General features: G+C 37.2%; 1 protein-coding gene across 3 annotated transcripts in view; it reads right to left on the bottom strand.

Annotated features, from left to right (window-relative positions):
- Nucleotides 1-22,508, bottom strand: part of LOC149822592 (lysine-specific demethylase JMJ18-like) — a 71,038-nt gene that overhangs the window by 17,364 nt on the left and 31,166 nt on the right. For all 3 annotated transcript variants that reach the window (XM_089981665.1, XM_089981666.1, XM_089981664.1), the window contains 3 exons: nt 11,611-11,979; nt 9,856-11,518; nt 9,650-9,753 (listed from right to left, as the gene is read on the bottom strand). In XM_089981665.1, the coding sequence (XP_089837791.1) occupies nt 9,650-9,753; nt 9,856-11,518; nt 11,611-11,979 (2,136 nt within the window). The remainder of the gene's footprint in view (nt 1-9,649; nt 9,754-9,855; nt 11,519-11,610; nt 11,980-22,508) is intronic.

Consider the following 22,508-nt stretch of genomic DNA (forward strand, 5'->3'; position numbering starts at 1 on the left):
AATAAAAAAGGGGCCCGGGTCGGGTCCGGACCCGACCCGGCCCGGCTCCAAACAGATTTTTTTTTTTTTAAATGGGATTTTACAGTTGGAGGGGCTCCAACAACTCTATGGGAGCCCCTCCTTGGGTCCCTTAGTGTGTATAAATAAAGAGCTTGGCCCCATGTATTCTTTATGCTTTTAGTGAAGCCTCATGTGAGTGGAATATATTTTTCCACCTTATTTTGTGTGTTTTACCACTTTTGTGATTTATTGTAATCTTGCCCATTAGTGGCTTCTTGTGTATGTACGTGTTTTCGTGCTTGCTCTTGGAGATATCGCCTTACTTATTTGGCACTTCGTTACATGGTATCAGAGCCTTGGCTGAGAAAGTTTCATCGGATCCTCTCTTGACAAGTAATATCACTCTTCTTTCTTGCTTTTAAACTCTTTTTCTATAAATGGCCAACAAGGATGCAAAAATCGACCTCTCATTCAAATTGGATGGAACCAATTACCGAATGTGGGCGGCCGCTATGGAAAATAACCTCAAAGGTAAAAAACTTTGGAGTTATGTGTGTGGAACCATTCCGGAACCACAATTGAAGTTAACTAAGTTTGAAGAAAATGAGAAAAGAGCATTAAACGAAGAGGAAAAAGAGAAGGCTATTCTTAACTTCTGTTTAAAAATGGAAGAGTGGGAAAGTGAGCATGCTAAAATTCTAGCATGGTTCATGAATAATGTCGAATTAAAGATTTGTGCAAATCTTTCAAAGCTCAAGAAGGCTAATGAAGTTTAGTTCCTTTATGAAAGGCATGTACACTCAAAGAGACCTTGCTAGGCATTTCTTTCTACAAGAAAAGATAAGAGCTACCGAATGTGGGCGGCCGCTATGGAAAATAACCTCAAAGGTAAAAAACTTTGGGGTTATGTGTGTGGAACCATTCCGGAACCACAATTGAAGTTAACTAAGTTTGAAGAAAATGAGAAAGGAGCATTAAACGAAGAGGAAAAAGAGAAGGCTATTCTTAACTTCTCTTCAAAAATGGAAGATTGGGAAAGTGAGCATGCTAAAATTCTAGCATGGTTCATGAATAATGTCGAATTAAAGATTTGTGCAAATCTTGCAAAGCTCAAGAAGGCTAATGAAGTTTAGTTCTTTATGAAAGGCATGTACACTCAAAGAGACCTTGCTAGGCATTTCTTTCTACAAGAAAAGATAAGAGCTACCAAGCACGGTGATATGAGTATTAGGGACTATTATAGTGCCCTATCTTCTTTATGGGATGAACTTGTTCTTCTCGAACCTCAATGAGAAGATAGTGTTATTGCCATGAGGCAAGAGCAAATGGAAAAAGAGAGGTTTTTCCAATTTATTCATGGACTTCGTCCCAAATTTGAGCAACTTAGAGGACTTCTACTCCTCTAAATGACATTTTGGCCGACTTATGTCAAGAAGAAACTCGTTTGGCCTTGAAAAGAGATGTTGATGAAGTCCATACCGTGTCTAGACCCGGTAACAATGTAAGATCATATAAATCACCCCATTTTTTGAAGAATAATGGTGGTGGAGGAAGAAAATTTATTTGTCATAATTGTAATGAACCGGGCCATATTCGTCCAGATTGTCCCAAATTCAAGAAGAAGATGGGTTCCGTTGGTGAAATTCCTCCAAACACGAATGAAGACTCAAAGAAAGATGGAGACATAAAGGAGTCCATCGCTCATCTTACAGAAACTCTTCAACAATTTATAAAGATGAATTCCTCTACATCATCCTCCTTACCCTCCACTTCCGGTGCCGCCATCTCCTCTTTTCCAGGTATGACCTCTTGGATTCTTGACTCGGGTGCCTCCTTTCATATGACTCCAAATGCATCACTTTTGTCAAAACCAAGTCTCAATAAATTCAAATCATATGTTTCCACCGCCGATAGAACATCCTTAGATGTTAAAGGCATTGGAAACCTTGAAAAAACTTATGACCAAAACAAAGATTTTTTTGTTCCCAAAATCCGAATTATTCCAAACCTTAATTTAAATCTTTTTTCCGTTTCTCAAATTACCGATTTTGAATGTGATGTCACTTTTTCACCTACTCATTGCTATGTGCAGGATCTCCGGTCCGAGAAGTGGATTGGGAAATGCTATAGAAGAGGGGATCTTTATTATATGAATTTTATCTTTGCCATCAAAATCATTTTGTAATCATGTTCAATCCAAAGATATTGAGACTTAGCATAAAAGGCTTGGACATCCAAATATTTCCAAGTTGTATCTCTTTCTTTTTTTGGAAAAATTTTGTAATACAAATACATTTACATGCAATGATTGTATTCTTGGAAAGATCCAGTCGCTTCCGTATTCGCATAGTAATTTTGTGTCAAAAAGACCTTTTGAACTTGTGCATTCCGATGTATGGGAGCCGGCACCCGTTATGTCCAAAGGGGGATATTCCTACTATGTTACTTTTATTAATGACTTAACTAGATATACATGGGTATACATTATTAAAAACAAATTCGATGTCTTCACTAATTTTAAAGAATTTCATGTTCTTATTCAAAATCAATTTCAAAACAATATAGCTATATTTAGATCCGATTATGGAGGTGAGTACATGTCTAAAGATTTTCAAAATTATTTCAAAATAAATAAAATTTTGCACCAACGATCTTGTCCTAAAACTCTGCAACAAAATGGTCTTGAGGAAAGAAAACATAGACATTTAATTGAAACTACAAGAACACTTCTTATCTCTAAAAATGTTCCTAAAAACTTTTGGGTCGAAGCTCTTCTTACTGCAACATATCTTATCAATTGTATGCTCTTTTCTTCTTTAAAAAATATATCACCTTTTGAAAAATTATTTAAAATTAGTCCAGATTTTAATAGACTAAGGATCTTTGGATGTAAATGCTTTGTGCATGTTCAAGGACAAGATATATTATCACCCAAAGCTCTTGAATGTGTGTTTATTGGCTATGGTGAAAATCAAAAAGGCTATAGATGCTATAATATTTGAAACAATAAACTTTATGTGTCAAGAAATGTAAACTTTCCTGAAGAACAAAATGGTTTTGATATCCACACATCTAGAGAAGACATTGATCATTCCTTACTATTTGACTTAGCTCCTAGAATTGAGTCCCCTAATGCAATTATTTGCGATAATACTTGTGATGGCATTTTACATCATAATGATATGCCACAACATGGTAATGTTTCTCAAAATGAGAACCTTAATGATATAAATGTATATACCTGGCGGTTAGGAAATGAACATCAACCTGCTCTTGAAAGATATTCTCAAAAGTTCTCTTTAGAAGAACCTATTGATCAACCTAGGAGATCTTCTCGTAATAGCAGGCCACCACAAAAATTTGTGTCTTGTGAATCTTTTTCACCTAATTATAGAACATGTCTCATGTTAATACATTTGTATCATGAGCCTACTTCATTTAAAGAAGCTAAAGATCATCCACATTGGATTGAAGCCATGAAAACTGAATTAGAAGCTCTTAACAAAGCCCAAACTTGGAGCATTATTCCTCAACCATTAGGAAAAAAGGCAATTGGGTGTAGATGGGTATATAAAGTCAAAACCAAATGTGATGGATCTCTAGAAAGATACAAAGCTTATTTGGTTGCAAAAGGCTACGCCCAAGAATATGGGATTGATTATGAAGAAACCTTTGCTCCAGTAGCTAGAATGACTAGTGTGCGAACATTAATTGCCTTAGCCTCCATTAAGCAATGGCCGATATATCAACTTGATGTTAAAAATGCGTTTTTAAATGGAACTCTATGTGAAGAAGTTCTTATGGATCCTCCGCCAGGTCTTGAAATTGATAAAGAAAATATTCTAAAGTTAAATAAAGCTCTCTATGGTCTTAAACAAGCACCAAAAGCTTGGTATGATCTTTTTAGCAAAGTAGTTCTTGATAATGGTTTTTCCTCATGTTATACTAATAGTGCTTTGTTTGTTAAAACTTCTAATGAGTACATAACAATTTTGTTGTTATATGTTGATGACATGATTATTACAAGTAATGATAAAAAGGGTATTGCCCTTATTAAAAATATTCTCAAAGAAAATTTTGATATGTCTGACCTTGATTTTCTAAGGTATTTTTTAGGAATTGAAGTTGCATACTCCCCCAAGGGGTATGGTCTCTCTCAGATGAAGCTTGCCTCTGACATTATTGCCCGGTCTGGGCTGATAGATGACAAGAAGGTGAAGACTCCAGAAGTGATCAACACCAAGATGAGAGCCAGTGATGGCACTCATTTAGCAGATCCCACGCCTTATCGTAAGTTGATTGGGTCACTAACATATTTATCTGTCACCAGACTCGATATTTCTCATGTGGTTCATAGTGCAAGCCAATTTCAGACAACTTCTTCTACCATTCACATGGCCGCAATCATGAGGATTATCAGATATTTGAAAAGCACCATAACTAAAGGATTATTCTTACCCTCTTCTTCATCTCTTACTTTACTTGCTTATACTGACTCTGATTGGGAGGGTAACCCTGATGATCGTAATTTCACTACAAGTTATTGTGTGTTTCTTGGAAAGACACTTATTTCATGAAGGTGTAAGAAGCAACAAAAAGTTTCTCTCTCTTCTACCGAAGCAGAGTATCGTGCGATGACCACTACTACCACTAAGATTGTATGGTTAAGAAGCTTGCTTAAAGATATGGTCGTGTAACGCCCCAAAAATCCAAGACTTGTAACTTTTAGAATAATTTAGAAAGCTTTGAAATCATACAATTATCAGAGTCTAAATAGTACTTCAGCGGAAAAATGATGTTTTTAAAACAACAAGTCGATGGACCTTGAGCGCATTACAGCGTAAACTTTCTTTTACCGAATTCCGCACAACTATTGAAATCAAATGGTTTTAAAATGCAATTTCAATGATTGAGAATTTGTTTATTGAAACCAAGAAGAAGTTTACTAAAACAGTTTTAGTAACTCAAGGTTTAATAAAAAGAGAAATTTTGAAATACACTTTATACCAAATTTACCAACATGTCCTCAGGAGCGAAACGTCAGGGAAAGAGTTCTATCTTGATCTCATCGTGTCATCGCAGAGTGTATCACCTATACATCACATGCCCATAAAATGGGTCAGTTTCACTAAAAACTGGTAGGTGCACATACAGGACGATATAGAACATAGTTAAGCAAAATAATTTAATATGTCAAGTAGACAGGCAATTATATAGCAATTTAATTTCAACAGATTCATGGAGTAACTATCATGAGCAAAATGCAAAAACTATTACAAGCATTTCACTAGCACAAGTAGGCTAATTATTATAAGCAAAGCACTGCATAAGCAAGCAAAATACAATGCTACATCAACCACACACACAATTTCATAAGTATTGAAACTCGTTGCATGCTATAGCTTTCATACGTGCATAACTCAACAAATTGTGTGATCGAATTTAAATTATGTTTCGATATTAACTGGCCAAGTGGGTACGCACAAAGCACGACTCTAGAAATAGCCTAGACTGATCCGGGGGTTTATTATGCTATGTGTTTTAAGATAACCCGGATAGCTGACTGAGTCCGCACCTAAGGGGACGGTCAGTGACCAAGAGCGAAATCCCCAAAGTAGCATAAACAATGGATGCATCCCGAACATGGAGAGCTACCACCTAGGATAATTATGGTAGTCCCTTTCCCCTAACTCCGATGACTGGGGAAGCCGAGTCTTTTGCTCGTAACTGTCATTAATGGCTTGTCCATCGAAGTTTTTGTACCTTCCTGTCCTCTCTCCTGATAGGAGTCAGCGGTTCGAATGAGTACATCAGGGGTAGTTAACTGAAGACTCATTCTACATACTCTGGTCTTTCGACCCAACTCGAGTATCTTGCCGATGAAGGCGGAAATCATCACTTATTTAGGTGATCTCAGCATTTTGTTATTTGCATTCATTAAGGTTGCCACAACCTACTCATCCAATCATCGAACGTAAGAAGACGTACTTGTCAAAAAGTACGGACGTACTTGTCAAAAGTACGACTACGATGAAAGGAATATGATTTCACCAAGGAAACCCCAACAGATATTATCTGCATAAGAAGTAACACAACACAATTTGACAAGATAAGTCTTGAATTCATTTTAACAATATTTTGCATATTTCATGATACAAGGTCGTCTCGGATCTCTCGTCCGATCAACAAAGTACTTAATAGGTCGTGCATGTCTAAAAGTACGCAACACTGAAAAAGGGAGGTGCGTAGGCTTCTCAAAAGGAACACCCAACACACAACTTCATAACGATCCAAAGAATATAGGAGTGCTCATTTGGCACGATCCATCCTTAAAAGCCACAATGCCACATTAAGTCATTCACACAAGGCGCAACATTATCAATCTTGCATCCAAAAATTTATCTTAGTATCGACATGCGACACTAGATTGATAAATGAAGAATGGGTCCTTCAACAGAACCCCACTCATTAATAGGCTCATGCCCCTGATCGGGGTTATTCGAATTGGGTCGCAACTCGAATCGGGGTTATAAAACAGTTCTCCCAAGTGTGGACTTGGGAGGGCCCAAATGTGACTTCGCAATACTGTGAGACTTAAAACTTAACTTTGCAAAAGTTGTGCAATTTGAAGAACACTGGGTTGACAGAAGGAAACTCGCTTTTAAAGAACTGCAATGCACAAACACAACTTCTAGTGTTTTGAAAACAAGTGATATCAGGATAGGCACAAGACTACGTTTATGTAAGTACATATTTACCATAAATATGAGCATGTAGGTTATAACCTGACAACAAGCAACTCTCGACTTGCAATACTGCATATCGAGCGAAAAGCACATAAGTAACACATGAGGTACCAAAACCATACCTTGACCACTTAGATAGGCAAACACATAAGGTCATAAGTAATACACGAGACACGAAGTCGTACCTCACTCAAAGGAAACGTGCAGGCAAAAATGGATGCAAGCAACAAGGGCATATGTATTTCAAGAATACGAAACCACACCTCAACTCATAAGCAACTATGCAAAATAATGATCGAAGAATGAAATTGTATATCGACCCATAGGAACGTACAGGCAAGTATATATGCAAGCAATTAAAGGTATAAGTATTGCAAAAAGTACGAAACCACCTTCAACCACATAAGCAAATATGCAAATTAATACTCAAAGAGTAAAATCATACCTCGACTCATAAATATGCAGACAAAAAAATATGCAATGCAGAAGCAATATAAATCTAAGCATATCTAGCATGGGCATCTTAATTATTTCAACTTAAATAGGTTCATTTATTGCCCTTTGTGCGACTTCACTCTACCTCGGGATGTCGTGCAGCTGCGTGCGTCTACGGGTGTAGATGATACGAGGCTCAGGCCACGGAGCCAGAGCGGGGTTCGATACAAAATCTGCAAAAGTATGAGTATTCAGCGTTACATTATTTATCATGCGAAGAAAAGAAAATCAGGCATGTTGATCGAAAAAGAGAGAGACAGCAGGGGTGTGCCACTGTTGGCCGAAAACGGAAAAGCGACAAGGGGCGAGCCCCTGCCGGCTGACAATAGCGGGGCGACAGGGGATGAGCCCCTGTCGAAAACAGCGAGGCGGCAGGAGGCCAACCCCTGCCGACAGCAACAAGGCGAAAGGGGGCCTGCCCCTGCCGACCACAGCGAAGCGGCAGGGGTCGAGCCCCTACCGACAGCAACGAGATGACAAGGGGGGCCAGCCCCTACCGACGGCATCGAAGCGGCAGGGGGGCCAGCCCCTGCTGACAGCACGAGACGACAGGGGGCCAGCCCCTGCCGACAGCACGAGACGGTAGGGGGCCAGCCCCTGCCGACAGCACGAGACGGTAGGGGGCCAGCCCCTGCCGACAGCATCGAAGCGGCAAGGGGGGGCAACCCCTGCCGACAACATTAAAGCGGCAAGGGCTGAGCCCCTGCCGACAGCCAAGAGACGGCAGGGGCTAGCCCCCTGCCGACAGCAACAAGGAGGCAGGGGCCGACCCCTGCCGACAGTCGAGAGGCGGCAGGGGGCCAACCCCTGCCGACATAGAGAGGGAGAGAGCTCGGGACAAGGTGACAGGGGGCAACCGACCTCCCGTCGGTTTCCCTATCACCCACAGGGGTGAGGGGGTGTCGCAGGGGCCATTGGTCCCCTGTCGGCACTCCGGCGCACCCCCAGAGGGAAGAGGGGACGACAGGGGCCTCGTAGGCCACCTGTCGGGCCTCCGATGAGCACAGGAGAGCCGGGAGGGCGCGGCAGGGGCCATGCGCCGCCTGTCGGCCTCCCGGCAAGGTGACAGAGAGGGGGGTGAGGAGGAGAACGGCGTACCTGGGAGGCGATGGCCGGCGTCGGCGTTGGGCGCAGCGACGGCGGCACAGGGAAGGGGGAGGTCGGCGCGATGGGGGCGAAGTGTTGTGTGCCTCCCCTTGCCCCCCTGCAGTGTTTTTAAAGGCCTCAGGGGGAGGACGATGAATGGGGAAACCCCGATGGGTTTCCCCTTATCCTCCCGAAATCGCAGGAGAGGGGGGGGGGGGGGGGGTAAGGGTGTTGCGGCGCTCGGGAAGAGGACCTGAGTCGGGTTATTAAAACCCTAATGAAGAGGGGCTCGGGTCGGGTCCAATAATTTTTTTTTTTTTAAATGTGGGTTTTACAGGTCGTCTCATTCTCAACTCCTTCAAAGTTGTGCTGCATTGCCAACAATCACACCTTTCATGAACGAACAAAGCACATTGAGATGGACTGTCATTATGTTCGTGATGAGTTCTTACAGGGCAACATTCAACTGCCATATGTTCCTACCGAGTATTAGTTGGCGGACTTCTTTATCAAAGCTTTGTCATCGCCTCGTTTCTACTTTCTCTTTAGCAAACTCTTGGTGATCTCACCATGTGTTTAAGGGGGGTGTTAAAATATGTTATATATATATATATATATATATATATATATATATATATTTCTTTTGTAATACCCAATAGGGGCAAATTAGTCTTTTCACATTGTACACGCATATCCTATAAGATATGCTCTTTTTCTTTTTTCTTTTTACCTTTTTTTTCTTTTCTTTCTTTATTGGTTGAGAGGGGTCCACATAGAGTCATTGGACCCCTCAAACGGTCATAAATATGATCGTTGGAGGGGCTCCAACGACTCCATGGGAGCCCCTCCTTGGGTCCCTTAGTGTGTATAAATAAGGGGCTTGGCCCCGTGTATTCTTTGAGCTTCTAGTGAAGCCTTATGTGAGTGGAATATATTTTTTCACCTTATTTTGTGTGTTTTACCACTTTTGTGGTTTGTTGCAATCTTGCCCATTAGTGGCTTCTTGTGTATGTACGTGCTTTCGTGCTTGCTCTTGGAGATATCGCCTCACTTATTTGGCTTGGCACTTCATTACAGATAAAGGGTGTATCGTACGATATAGGTACGAAACACACTCGTATTATGATACAAGTGTGTATTGTATCTCGAAACCCAAAAGTAATGATATGTATCGTATTGTACCATATCATACGATATGGTACGATACTTACAACACTGGTTGAGGCAATGAATATTATCAATATTTCCTAAACGAGGAACACTAATATTATCATTATGTCCTCAGCTACATCACCAATTTGATTAAAACAAGCAGTGCTCACCTTAAACATAGGTCCAAGCAATCCAGCATCAAGGACCTCAGAGATATAGCTGCAAATTTGTGTTGGATCAAGTACACTACGGAAAATGACACGACTCCTATATCCTGCAGAAGGTTAAGCAACAGCATATAAATTCTGCAATAGCTGGGAAGAATTCATGGCATTTATAGTAAAAATGTGATCAAAATAGGAGACTAAAAGCATACCTTTAGGAAATATGGCTTCACTACTGCACCATAGCTTTCCAGAAACCACACTTCCAAAACTTAGAGGTATGACATGACATCCTGGTTGATGCAACATCACTTCAATATCAAAGGCAGATTTATAAGCTCCTGTTCCAGAGGTTGGACATGAAGCCTCATCTGATTTGTGTTTGTTTTCATTCTTTATATCATATATGCATGAACTAGCTTCTTTGACATGTATGCTATTTGATGATTCATAAGAAAATGGTTGAAAAAGCTGAAGATCGACTCCAAAAAGTTTCTCCACTTTACCGTGCATGCTTTTTTTAATGTTCCCATCTACAAGAGGTGAACTATTTTTTGCACTTCTGGAGACGTACTCCATGCATGGCTTGTCCCTTTCAGAATCATCAACAACCATGGTTTCAGCATGTTGGATTTCTTCTTTGCACATTGCAGCATTCAAAATTTTCTCCCCTTTAGCATCAGATGCATCACTCCCATGTTCATGTAAGCATTTACTGCTTATAGAACTATTCAGATCAATATCTTCAGACAACAAGAACTGCTCTGATCTTCCCTTAAATACCTTACCACTTGTACTTCTCTCTCTCTCTGAACCAGATGTACCACTGCTTTCCGATCTATGTTTTTTCTGTCTACAATAGCCATCAGTATCCCCATCTTCAGAAATATGAGGTCCATCTAGAATGCACATTTTGCGTTTTGAAACTGGTGCTTCATTATCTGAAGCAGAGATACATGCATCAATTTTAATATCACTGTTAATTGCAACTTTACCATCCTTAAGGTGTGAAAGCTTTTCAAAACTCAATTCTTGCTGAACCAGATCAGTCTCGCAATGCTTATCAGATTCAGTTGCTGAGGGTTCTTCCACAGAGCTCAAAATATCAACTTTATTGAAAATAGGTGAAACTACGCCAATATTACCTTTCAAATTTGATTGAAAAGCTTCAAAAACATCAGATCCATTATTCTCAGACTTGCATCGTTCATTCATGTCAGGGACTTTTTCCAGACTATTTGCACTATCAAGCATGCCCTCTATAGGAGACTCAAGTGCATTGTTTTTCCTGTCTACTTTGAGTTCTAAAAAATGGACATTGGTAGCAACTGAATTTCTGTTGATTGAAAACTTACCTGACTCCCTCTCAATAGTCTCCAAGAAATCAGTGTGATCAAGTCCAACTTTTCGCTCTAGCTTACATGAAGACTCTGATGGCACAGTGGTAAGAGTTCCACTGTTTGTAGCACCTGACTTGATGAAATTGCTGCAATCAGAAAAAGCTTTTGGCTCCAAATCATATGAATTTTCAGGTGCTGCCACTGATGAATCAACAATGGACAGTTGATGAGTTCCCCAATTGTATACAGCTCTCGCATTTCCTTCTAAAGCTTTCACAAGGGTGTCCAATTCATTCAAATCATAGTGGAAGAGGAAATATCTCTTGCTTGGATCACATGAACAGAGTAGCTTTGCGTGCTCTAAACATGAGAAGCGGTTTGGCGAGCATTCGCAACCACTTGCTGACAAATGTAAATCATAAAAGCATAAAAAACATTCTTTCTCATCAACCAAATCAAAGTTTGTATGCATCCTCCTTGCTGCAAAAAGTTTAGGAAGTGATTCTCTTCTTGTCTGCTCCATCAAAACTCGTGTCTATAGAATAACAGCAATTACAACCAAGAAGAAATTAGAATGGACACAGGTTAATTCATTAGTTGATGAATAATGTATAAGCACACTTTTACCTTAATTGCATTTGTCAGTACTCCATCCTTCCCACATGCACTTTCCCATTTCAAACTTTCTTTCTTACTTTCCTCAAGTAATAATAGCTTCCAGAGACCCTTGACTGCTTCATTAGCTGCACCGAGGAGTAATTTATCATGGGATATTGATGTCTTTCGATACTGTTCACTGTAAAGTTCCACAGCACTTTGTCCATGTGGCAACCAGTCAACTGGAGCAACATTGACTGCCTCAGCGCAGTTAAAACCACAGTTAAATCCCGAGTGGTATGCCCTGGGGAAAGTAAGAACGAACTCCCCAGCATGTTGAACAGTACGATAAACAGAGACCCCTTCAGATTTTAAAACTGATGGAGACAGTTGTGTGACCTGTTGCAAAGCACGGTAAAAGATATTAATGATGAATTGAAAACACAACACAAACTTTAAGAGAAGATTGACCTACTACTGAGATGATGATAAATGTGATGACTCATCTTTCAAACTGTGAAGCTATTATAGTTTACAAAACTTATGAAGCATTAATACAGGAGTATTATCTAGATTCCTCCAAATTAATCTAACATGTTTCTATTGACAACAAAACCAAAAAGACAGCATAAATCCAAACCTTTCTTTCTACGGGAAAAAAGCATTCATAAGTGGAAAGCAGGTTGAATGAAGAAAAACTATTTGTCCTAGGAATGGTTACGCATCTCTCGGATCTTATCTCTTCAATGTGGTAAAAAGGAGTTTGCTGCTCTTTCATTTTATTGAATTAATAATGATTCTGGATCAACATGTTAATTGCAGGCAGAACCTCTTTGGATTCACTTTTCAGAAGAGAAGTATGGCAGCAAGAGTAACAAGTAACCTTTTATTTCCCATTTATCTTTCTTTAGTTTCTATAGATAAAGGCGATAATGGACATTCATTATCACCCACTTTGATGCTTACATATTTCCATGGCAACAAAGTAATAGTTTGTTTCTAGTATGTCAGTAATTTAAGTATTTTTTAGTGCCTTAACATTTTCCATTTTTACTTATTACGATAATTTATTTCTAAAACACTTAATACCTTTAAACAATGTTTTGATTCTTCTCTGTGTCCAAGTCAAATCAATCCAAATACATTATTAGCATGTCACTCCTTTCATGTAATCCAAAAGCAGCATACTTTCATCTTGAAAAAAGAAAAGAAAAAAATACAGTGCAATAGAAAGGAAGAAAATATGAGGGACGATGAAGCAAAACTCTGATATGGAAAAATACAAAACCACCTATATCAGAAAATGGTGTACTCTCTGGTTTTGAGGACTTAAATAACCTAGAAAACGATATTCTTCCTGAACAGTATTAGTCCATTCATGAGTTGGAATGAAACTTTGATATGTCTCTATCCATCACAAATCAGCAACACTTTATATTAGCCAATTTCTTAAGGTACATGCGATGTTACCAAGTCCAAAAGGTCGACTATCATAACTAGATTTGTGTTGTATATTGTGTTTATTGTGTTTGTACAGCTATTGTGCTTACAATGAGGTCAAGGTGTTGTAGCCTTTTGTGCACACCATACTTATGGTGGCAGTCTTGTAATATTCTTTACTATTTTTATATACTTGGACTTACTTTCTTAAGCATAAATCTAAAGTATTTTCTCACTTTCAAAACTTTTATAAATTGGTTAAAAATATATTCAAAAATGAAATATCTATATTTTGTACTGACCCAGGGGGAGAATTTCTGTTAAAAGAATTTAAAATTTATCTAAACTTACATGGCATCACAAATCAAAGATATTGTTCACATACTTCAACAAAATAGCTTAGCTGAAAGAAAACATAGGCATATTGTTGAAACATTAAGAACTTTGCTTATTGTTAGCCATATACCTAAAGTTTTCTAGGCAGAAGCTATCTTGATTGTTGTTTATCTTATAAACAGAATGCCATCCTCTTTTTTACAAAATACTTCACCTGTTGAAAAACTTCTTAGAATCACTCTTGATTATTCCAAATTACGAGTATTTGGTTGCAAACGTTTTATCTTAACAAATAAGAATGAAAAATTTTATCCTAGAGCTATCGCTTATGCTTTCTTTGGCTATGCTGGTAACCAAAAGGGATATAGGTGCTATGATTCTAAAAATAAAAAATTATATATTTCAAGAAATATAACATTTTTGGAAAAAAATTGATAAAGATCAATCTAAGGAAGTAACTGAGTATTCTTTTTTGTTTGATCTTGTTTCCAAACAAGATATTGATGATTGTGATTGTGAGTATAATTTTGAGAATGTTATTGAATCAAGAGATATTCTCTTGATGAATTGTCTCATGATGATCAAACCTTTATTCAATATTCTAGACAAGGAAGCCAAAACCCTCCATGTGCACTCGAAAAGTTTTCTGGCCTTAGTGAAAATGAACTGCAAACTAGGAAATCATCTAGAGTATCAAAACCACTGTCAAAATTTGTATCCTATGACTCATTTTCCTAAAAATACTAAGCATGCATAGCCTTAATTCCATGGTTGTATGTATCGTACCGTATCGTACGATACGTATCGTTACTTTTGGGTTTTGTGATATGATACACACTCGTATCGCGATACGAGTGTGTATCGTACCTATATCGGGTGTATCGTATGATACACTTATGTATCGTTTTGTATCGTATGATACATTGTGTATCATATGATACAATATCGGTGCACTTAAAAAAGGTTGAAAGTTGTCTTTTTTCATTTTGGGTTTAAAAGGCCTCTTGAGGGCCAAGTTGTCCATATGTCTAGAGTCTGTTAGAAGGAAACTCACGCACCCTAGGTTTCTTGAGATTAATTTGGGGGTTGATTCGTGTGTAAGGGAGAGGGCTTTTATGATTTTATCAAGAGTGCATTTTCATCATTTCTCCACTCAAGGAAGTGGGTTAAGGTACAAAATCTTTGTTCTTCAATTTGTATTGAGAGTTTTTTAGGAAAGGTGTGTTTGTTGTCCGGTGCTTTCTTATTCTTTGCTTTTTATTGAGTTTTTTAATTAGTTATGTTTTATTTTAGAACATTCGATGTCGTCTTCACATTTATATCATAGAGATGATCCTGCATGGCAATATTGCAGAAGCATTGATGATGTACCACGACTAGGGATGTTTGTTTTGTGATGCTATTATTAGAGGTGAATTTCATAGATTTAAGCAACATATTGCAGGTCAAGATCAAAATGTATGTTCATGTGATTCTCCGTCTATTTTGTCACTTTTCATGTTGATGTTATTGTTAAACTAAAAGAAATTTGAAGAAGAAGAATTTTGCAAAAATGCAAAGATAAAGGACTTCCAACCATTGTTTCAAATTTTGAAGATGATGGCGATGACTCAATTGCCAAAAAATGACCGAAAATAAAGAGATCATCGCGCGGCAGTTGGATGCAACATTGAGAAAGTATTGTCCTAATGTTTGGAAAATAGGCTCTAAAAGATAGTTTAGTTTTAGGATCTTTATAATTTAGAACTTTAGAGATGAAGATTGGCATGTAAGACATTGGTTAAATGTAATATTTTTAGTTATCATGAACTCTTAGTAGTTTAGTTACATTTTAGTATGACTTAGATGTTAATTTAATATTGTTAGTTAAGGCTTTAATTATGTTTAAAATTTAAATTATGTAGTTGCCTTTATATGTGATTTTATGGTTGTATTTAGTGCAATTCATCATTGTTTTATGTGATGATTTTTTTAGAATTTTTGCCATTTTTTTATTTTGTTAGATTTTTTTAGAATTTTTGAAAATTTTGTATTAAAATTTTACGATATGTTTATGATACAATACGGTGTTACTTTGAGCCTGATCGATAAGGGTAACGATATGATACTTATAACCTTGATTAATTCATTTATATGTTGAACCCTCATCTTATGCTCAAGCCAGAGAATACTCTGAATAGATTAAAGCTATGAGGGTAGAACGAGAAGCATTAGAAAATGCTCAAACTTAGTCTATTCAAAATCTTTCATATGGAAAGAAACCTATAAGTTGTAGGTTGGTGTACAAGATAAAAACCAAGATTGATGGGACTCTTAAGAGATACAAAGCTAGGCTAGTTGTCAAAGGATATTTACAAGAATATGGCATAGATTATAAAGAAACTTTTGCACCGGTTGCCGGCATGACCACGGTTAGAAAACTTATTACAATTGCTTCAATTAAAAAATGGTTCATATATCAAATGGATGTTAAAAATATTTTTCTCAAAGAAAATCTTATAGAAGAAGTATACATGGAGACACCCCCTAGTATGGGCATTCCACAAGGGAAGGCCCTTCACCTACAAAAGGCATTATATGAATTAAAGCAAGCACACAAAGCTTGGTATGATAGATTTAGCAAAGTTATGCTTGATATTGGCTTTAGATCCAGTTTGACTGACACCACTTTGTTTGTTAAGAATTCTGTTGCAGGTACTATCATTTTGCTTCTCTATGTTGATGATATAATAATCATTGGAGGCGACAAACAAAGAGTTAAAAATATTAAAAAAAAAAACAAATTTTGAAATGACCGACTTAGGGTTTTTACAATACTTTCTAGGTATAGAGGCCGCTTATTCCCCTAGAGGTTAATTATTGTCTCAATCTATGTTTGATTCTAATATTGTTCTCGGGTCTAGAATCACATATGACAAGAATGTTGATACTCCAAAAGTGACAAATGTCAATATGAAAAACGATTATGGGGAGCCTCTAGATGATCCAACCCCTTATCGACAACTTCTTGGAGCCCTTTCTTACTTACCAATTACTAGACTTGATATAACACGTACACACAGCTAGTCAGTTTCAGCACGCTCCCACATCTGTTCACATGGAAGCTATTTTGTGTATTAATACATATCTTAAAAATTCTATTTCTAGAGGCCTTTTTATGTCTTCTACATTTGTATTGGAATTACTTGCATATACTGATGTAGATTGAGGAGGTGATCCCAATAATAGGCACTCAACTATGGGTTTCTATATTTTCTTAGGTGAAAAAGCAAATGCAACAGGTCTCTCTTTCCTCAACTGAAGCTGAGTATTGAGTTATTGTCACAACCACAATGGAGGTAGTTTGGCTGAGAAGGTTGTTGATTGATATGGGAATCCAAATGCTAAGAGCTTCAAAGATATGATGCAACAATAAGAGTGTTATCTACATTGTCAACAACTACACTTTTCACGAAAGAACAAAGTACATCAAGATGGACTGTCACTATGTGTGAGAGGAATATCTTCAAGGGATCATTGATCTGCCTTATGTCACATCAGAGTACCAGTTAGCAGACTTCTTCACCAAACGTCTCAATGCTCATAGGTTTCACTTCCTTCTAGGCAAACTTTCAATCATTATACCGTAAGTTTGAGAGAGAGTGTTAAATTATATATATATATATATATATATATATATATATATTTTATGTATATACTATATTATACGTATATACATATATATGTATATATGTATAAATATATATTATAGTTCTTTTTTTATTGTATTTTTTACTTTTTTGGGCTTAGTCAAACTAAGTTTGACTAAGCTCGCAATGGCTATATTTCTAGCCATTGGAAGGTCTTTCTCTCTCTTTCTTTTGGCGCTCTTAGCCCTCTCTCCTCTCCTCTCTTGTATATATAATAGGGGTCTTTCCCCTTTTATATGGTATGCTTTTTGCATACTTTGTGAATCAATAAAGAATATTATTTTTATATTGTGAGCTTTCTTGTGTGTACCCCTTTGTGGGTTTTGTAAGTGTGTTCCTTGGAGAACAGTTTTGTGTTTGTCCGCTTGATATTTTTGGACATTTTGGTTCGTGATTGAAGGTTCCTTGCATCTTTACAGCCAACTCAAACACTCAGCATTATTTTAATTTTTAAATAATATTTTATTATATTTTCATTTTATTTTAATAAAAAAGCTATTTTCAATGTTAAAATTTTCAAAAAATAGTTTTTTATTGATTAAAAAATCAAAAAATCCCATGTCCTTGTGTCCCATTTTTGAATTTTTTTTTTGAACTTTCGAGTTGAATCTGAATCCCGCATCCTGGAGTCCACGAATCATTGTGACAGAGTTTTGGTTTTTGAAGTCTAAGTTAAGTCCATGGTTAAAATCTGTCACACGGACTCTTCTAACAGGGCACTGCACTGTGTTAGGTGAAGTCAAACACACTGAGGTCCATTTCTATCCAAAAGTATATTCAGTTAACCCTACTCAAGTCCATTTTTATCCATATTATATATATATATATATATAAATACATAAATACACATAGTGTTAACTTAAAAAATTTATATATATATATATATATGTATCCTCCCTGCACCCCAGCACCCAAGTTTTTTTAAAGTACCGCATCGCTGCATCCGTTCCCGCACCTATGTGACATAGGTTAAAATCCATACACAATGAGATTATGTTATTTTTATAGATTTGTGTTTGTTGTGTTTGCATCTTTATTGTGCTTATATTGAAGTCAAAGATGCTTGTCTTGTGGACACCATACTTAACAGTGGCAGTTTTTCCTTGTGCTCTCTCAAAAAAATAGTGGCAGTAATGTAATATTCTTTATTGCGCTTAAAATAAAGAAAAACAAGATTGCAATGATAGTGGGAATCATGACCCGCTAAGAACCCAACTGCCCCTTTATCTTCCATGTTCTCTCATTCTAAGGCTCAACATTTAACCAACCAAAATGGTACAATAAATAATTCAGCACTAGCAAAATTGAGGTGCCAAATACCATGGCAGTAAATGCACAATTCTACACATAAATTATGTATATGAAAAATTAGCAGCTCCTAAACAGTTTTATGTCCTCTACACCTTAAACACTACAAAAAAACTTAGTTGAAGGTGTTTTTCACTTCATCTAAACTTGAAGATGTGTTTGTCATTGCTTGTTTACTAATAAAACATGCTCAGGATTGAATCATGAGAAATTTTGATTTTTACTTCATAAAGTTTTAATGCAATATGAGTCGTTGATTTGTTATCACACTAAAAGCACATTTAAACATGAAACTTGATTTTTACTTCACAAGTTTTAGTGCAATCTACATCTTCTGCCAAGTAAGCTATGGAGAATATATTTGTAAGTTCAAATTAAGGTAACACCAAAAATTTCGCCATTTGAAGCTGTTTAGGTAGGTTTGGGAGATTAGACTGCTTAGGAATCACTTTTATTTCTATATCTATATATATATATATATACATGTGTGTGTGTTGTTACTTCTTTTAGGATACAGCAGGTCTTTCATTTTGGAGGAAAACAAACAGTGACACATTTTCTAAAAAGGAACGTGTACTCTAAAATTTTGAATTCGAAAAGTAAAAGATGTTTTTTAACCCCAAAAAAGTAATTATGTATTTTCAAAGATCCCTTTGCTTTGAAAGCTATTTTGTTCATTTCAATCAGTTCAACGCTGCTAACATTACATATATAGTTTAAAGCTATATACAAAAAATAGATTTGCTACCATATTCGTACATGCAATCTAGTAGAAAGCACAATTTTTTCCACATTTTACCCACTTTTTTGTTAGTGCTAACCTTATAGATGTCTACATAGTTTCTTTAGTAGAAAACAGGTTTTTGGTCATTTTAAGTTGGTTTTCCAAGGGCTTTAAAAATCAAAGGCCCATAATGTACCAAATTTTCATGACTCAAAAGATCATATTTTTACATCCAAAAAAGATGATCTAAAGTGTGACCCCTAGCACCAACCATGCTGAACAAATCTATGAGGTTAGATCGAGCAGATACAACTTACACCTATGATTTTCCAATCAGATTGTATATACAATAGACAGTAGCAGTATATATTGTTAAAATATGTATATATATATATACATATACTTATATATATATATATATATATATATATATATATATATATATATATTCGTATATATATAAGTATATATATACATATATGTATATATATACAGTTTCCCTTTTCTTGAAATACCCGATAGGGGTATTTTGGTAAAACCACAATGTAACCTTTTTATTTTTATATTTTTCTTTTTTCTCTTTTTTCTTTTTTCTTTTTTCTTTTTCCTTTTTTCTTTTTTATTTTCAATTTTTTGTAAGACCACAAGGGCCCCACACATGTAGTCGTTGGGGCCCCAACGGTCAGATTTATGATCGTTGGGGCTCCCAACGACTACATGGGAGCCCCTTGTGGTAAAACCACAATGTAACCTTTTTATTTTTATATTTTTCTTTTTTCTCTTTTCTCTTTTTTCTTTTTCCTTTTTTCTTTTTCCTTTTTTCTTTTTTATTTTCAATTTTTTGTAAGACCACAAGGGCCCCACACATGTAGTCGTTGGGGCCCCAACGGTCAGATTTATGATCGTTGGGGCTCCCAACGACTACATGGGAGCCCCTTGTGGTCCCTTCCTTTACACTCCCTCTATCAGATTTGATATATGGTACAGCATCTACAAGAAACAAAGAGAGAGAGAGAGAGAGAAAACACAATGGCTGGGGCGGCACTAAAAAATGCACGACCTGCAAGCCCTAACCATTATATATATAAAACAGATATACAACTATCCTTGTAATATCAGAGATATTACAAGGATGCCATTGATGAGAAATATACAGCATGTGTTTTATTAACATACCATGCGTATGGATCTGGATCCAGATCCATACGCAAGCTATATTTTTACACCCTCCCTCAAGTTGTACGTGATTTTGGATCATGTACAACTTGCTCTTCAATAGCCAAAATTGATGTCCTGTTAACCCCTTGGTAAACAAGTCTGCCACTTGATCTTCTGTTCGAACATGACGTAGTTTTATCTCCTTCATCTTGACTTTCTGCCGTATGAAATGTTGATCAATCTCAATGTGCTTTGTTCTGCTATGCTGGATAGGATTACATGCAATGTTTATTGCGCTTTGATTGTCACATAGAAGAAACGATTGAATAATTGTCTCCCCAAGATCACTCAATAAGTGTCTAATCCATGTGGCTTATGCCGTGCCTGCAGCCATCGATCTGTATTCAGCCTATGTACTCGATCGTGTCACTGCCTTTTGTTTTCTGCTGCTCCAGGACACTAAATTGTGTCCAATATATACACAATATCCAGAGATAGATCGTCTCTCATCTGGATCCCCTGCCCAATCTGCGTCTGTATAAGTGATGAGTTCATGTCCTCTATGCAGATTATCGTTCTTACGATAAACAAGTTCGTCTCCTATAGTTCCTTTTAAATAGCGTACAATGCACTTCACAGCTTCCATATGACCCTCCGTTGGAGCATGCATAAACTGGGATATCTGATTGACAGCATAAACTATATCAGGTCTGGTAAAGGTCAAGTATTGTAACATTCCCACGAGACTTCTATACATTGTAGGGTTGACACAAAGATGACCATCTTCAGAGCTCAGCCTTTGATGTAATACACTAGGAGTACTGACTGGTTTGCAATTCGTCATCCCGACTCTTTCCAGAAGATCAAGAGTGTACTTTTGTTGCATGAGTGTCAATGTGTCTTGTTGTCTGTCAACTTCCACACCAAGAAAGTACCTCAACTCCCCTAAATCTTTCATCTTGAAAGTTTTCATTAAAAACTGCTTCACGTCTTGCACATGATTATCTGAACTCCTAGTGATCACAATGTCATCAACATATATAAGAAAAAGTATAACAATGTCTGCCTTTTGGTAAATAAAGAGTGAGTGATCCAGAGAGCATCTTCTAAAACCATAACTCTGAATTTGCATAGAGAAACTTTCAAACCAGGAACGAGACGTCTGTTTCAACCCATACAGAGATTTCCTTAGTTTGCACACCCAGGCAGTAGGATCCTTCTCGGCATAACCAGGAGGTTGCTCCATATACACTTCTTCCTTTAAAATTCCATGCAAAAATGCATTTTTAACATCCATCTGGCTAAGGTTCCAACCTTGATCGACTGCTAGGGATATGATGACACGAATAGTACCCATTTTGACTACCGGACTAAAAGTTTCATCGTAGTCTTCACCATATTGTTGTGTGAATCCTCGAGCAACAAGTCGCGCCTTATATCTGTCAATACTTCCTTCAGGCTTATACTTTGTTTTATAAACCCATTTTGAGCCAACTACATTCTTTCCTTCTGGCCGAGGGACTATTTCCCAAGTCTGGCATTCATGAAGAGCTTTCATTTCTTCATTCATAGCTTCAGTCCAATGACAGGATTGAAGAGCTTGATTAAAACAAGTGGGTTCATCCTGTTTTGTGAGCTGAGACATAAACAACTGGAAATCAAGGGAGAAGGTCTCATAACTCACCCATCGTTGATGCTTAATGCGTGACGGAATTCAACATGCATCTGTGAGTCATTCAATTCCCTACTCAAGCTGAAGGAAGGACAATTTGTCTGACATGTTTCTCCTATATTAGCAAAAAGATATGCGCTCATCCATGGATCATATACTTCTAATTCTCGAGATGGCAACGCTGCAGAGTCATTAACCTGAAAATTTTGTTCGTCAAAAACAACATTTCTGGAGGTCCTAATACATTTTGTAGTAGGGTCATAGCATCGATAACCTTTGTATTCATCTGCATACCCAACAAATATACACTTGACAGCCTTGTCCTAAAACTTATTTCGCAGAGATGAATCAACATGTACATAACATACACAACCAAAAACATGCAGTTTATCGTAAGAGGGATGTTGCCCGAATAAAGTATAATAGGGAGATTTCCGATCCAAAAGTGCCTTAGGAAGACGATTTATGATATGAACAGATGTGTGAAAAACTTTTGTCCAGAGACTAACGGGCACATTGCTATCATGTAACATGCTCATCACGCTCTCGACAATATGCCTGTGTTTCCTCTCTACAACCCCATTTTGTTGAGGAGTATGAG

The sequence above is a fragment of the Nuphar pumila genome, chromosome 11 (genome assembly GCF_984573655.1).
Source record: "Nuphar pumila chromosome 11, dmNupPumi1.hap1.1, whole genome shotgun sequence".
In the NCBI taxonomy this organism is placed as follows: Eukaryota; Viridiplantae; Streptophyta; class Magnoliopsida; order Nymphaeales; family Nymphaeaceae; genus Nuphar; species Nuphar pumila.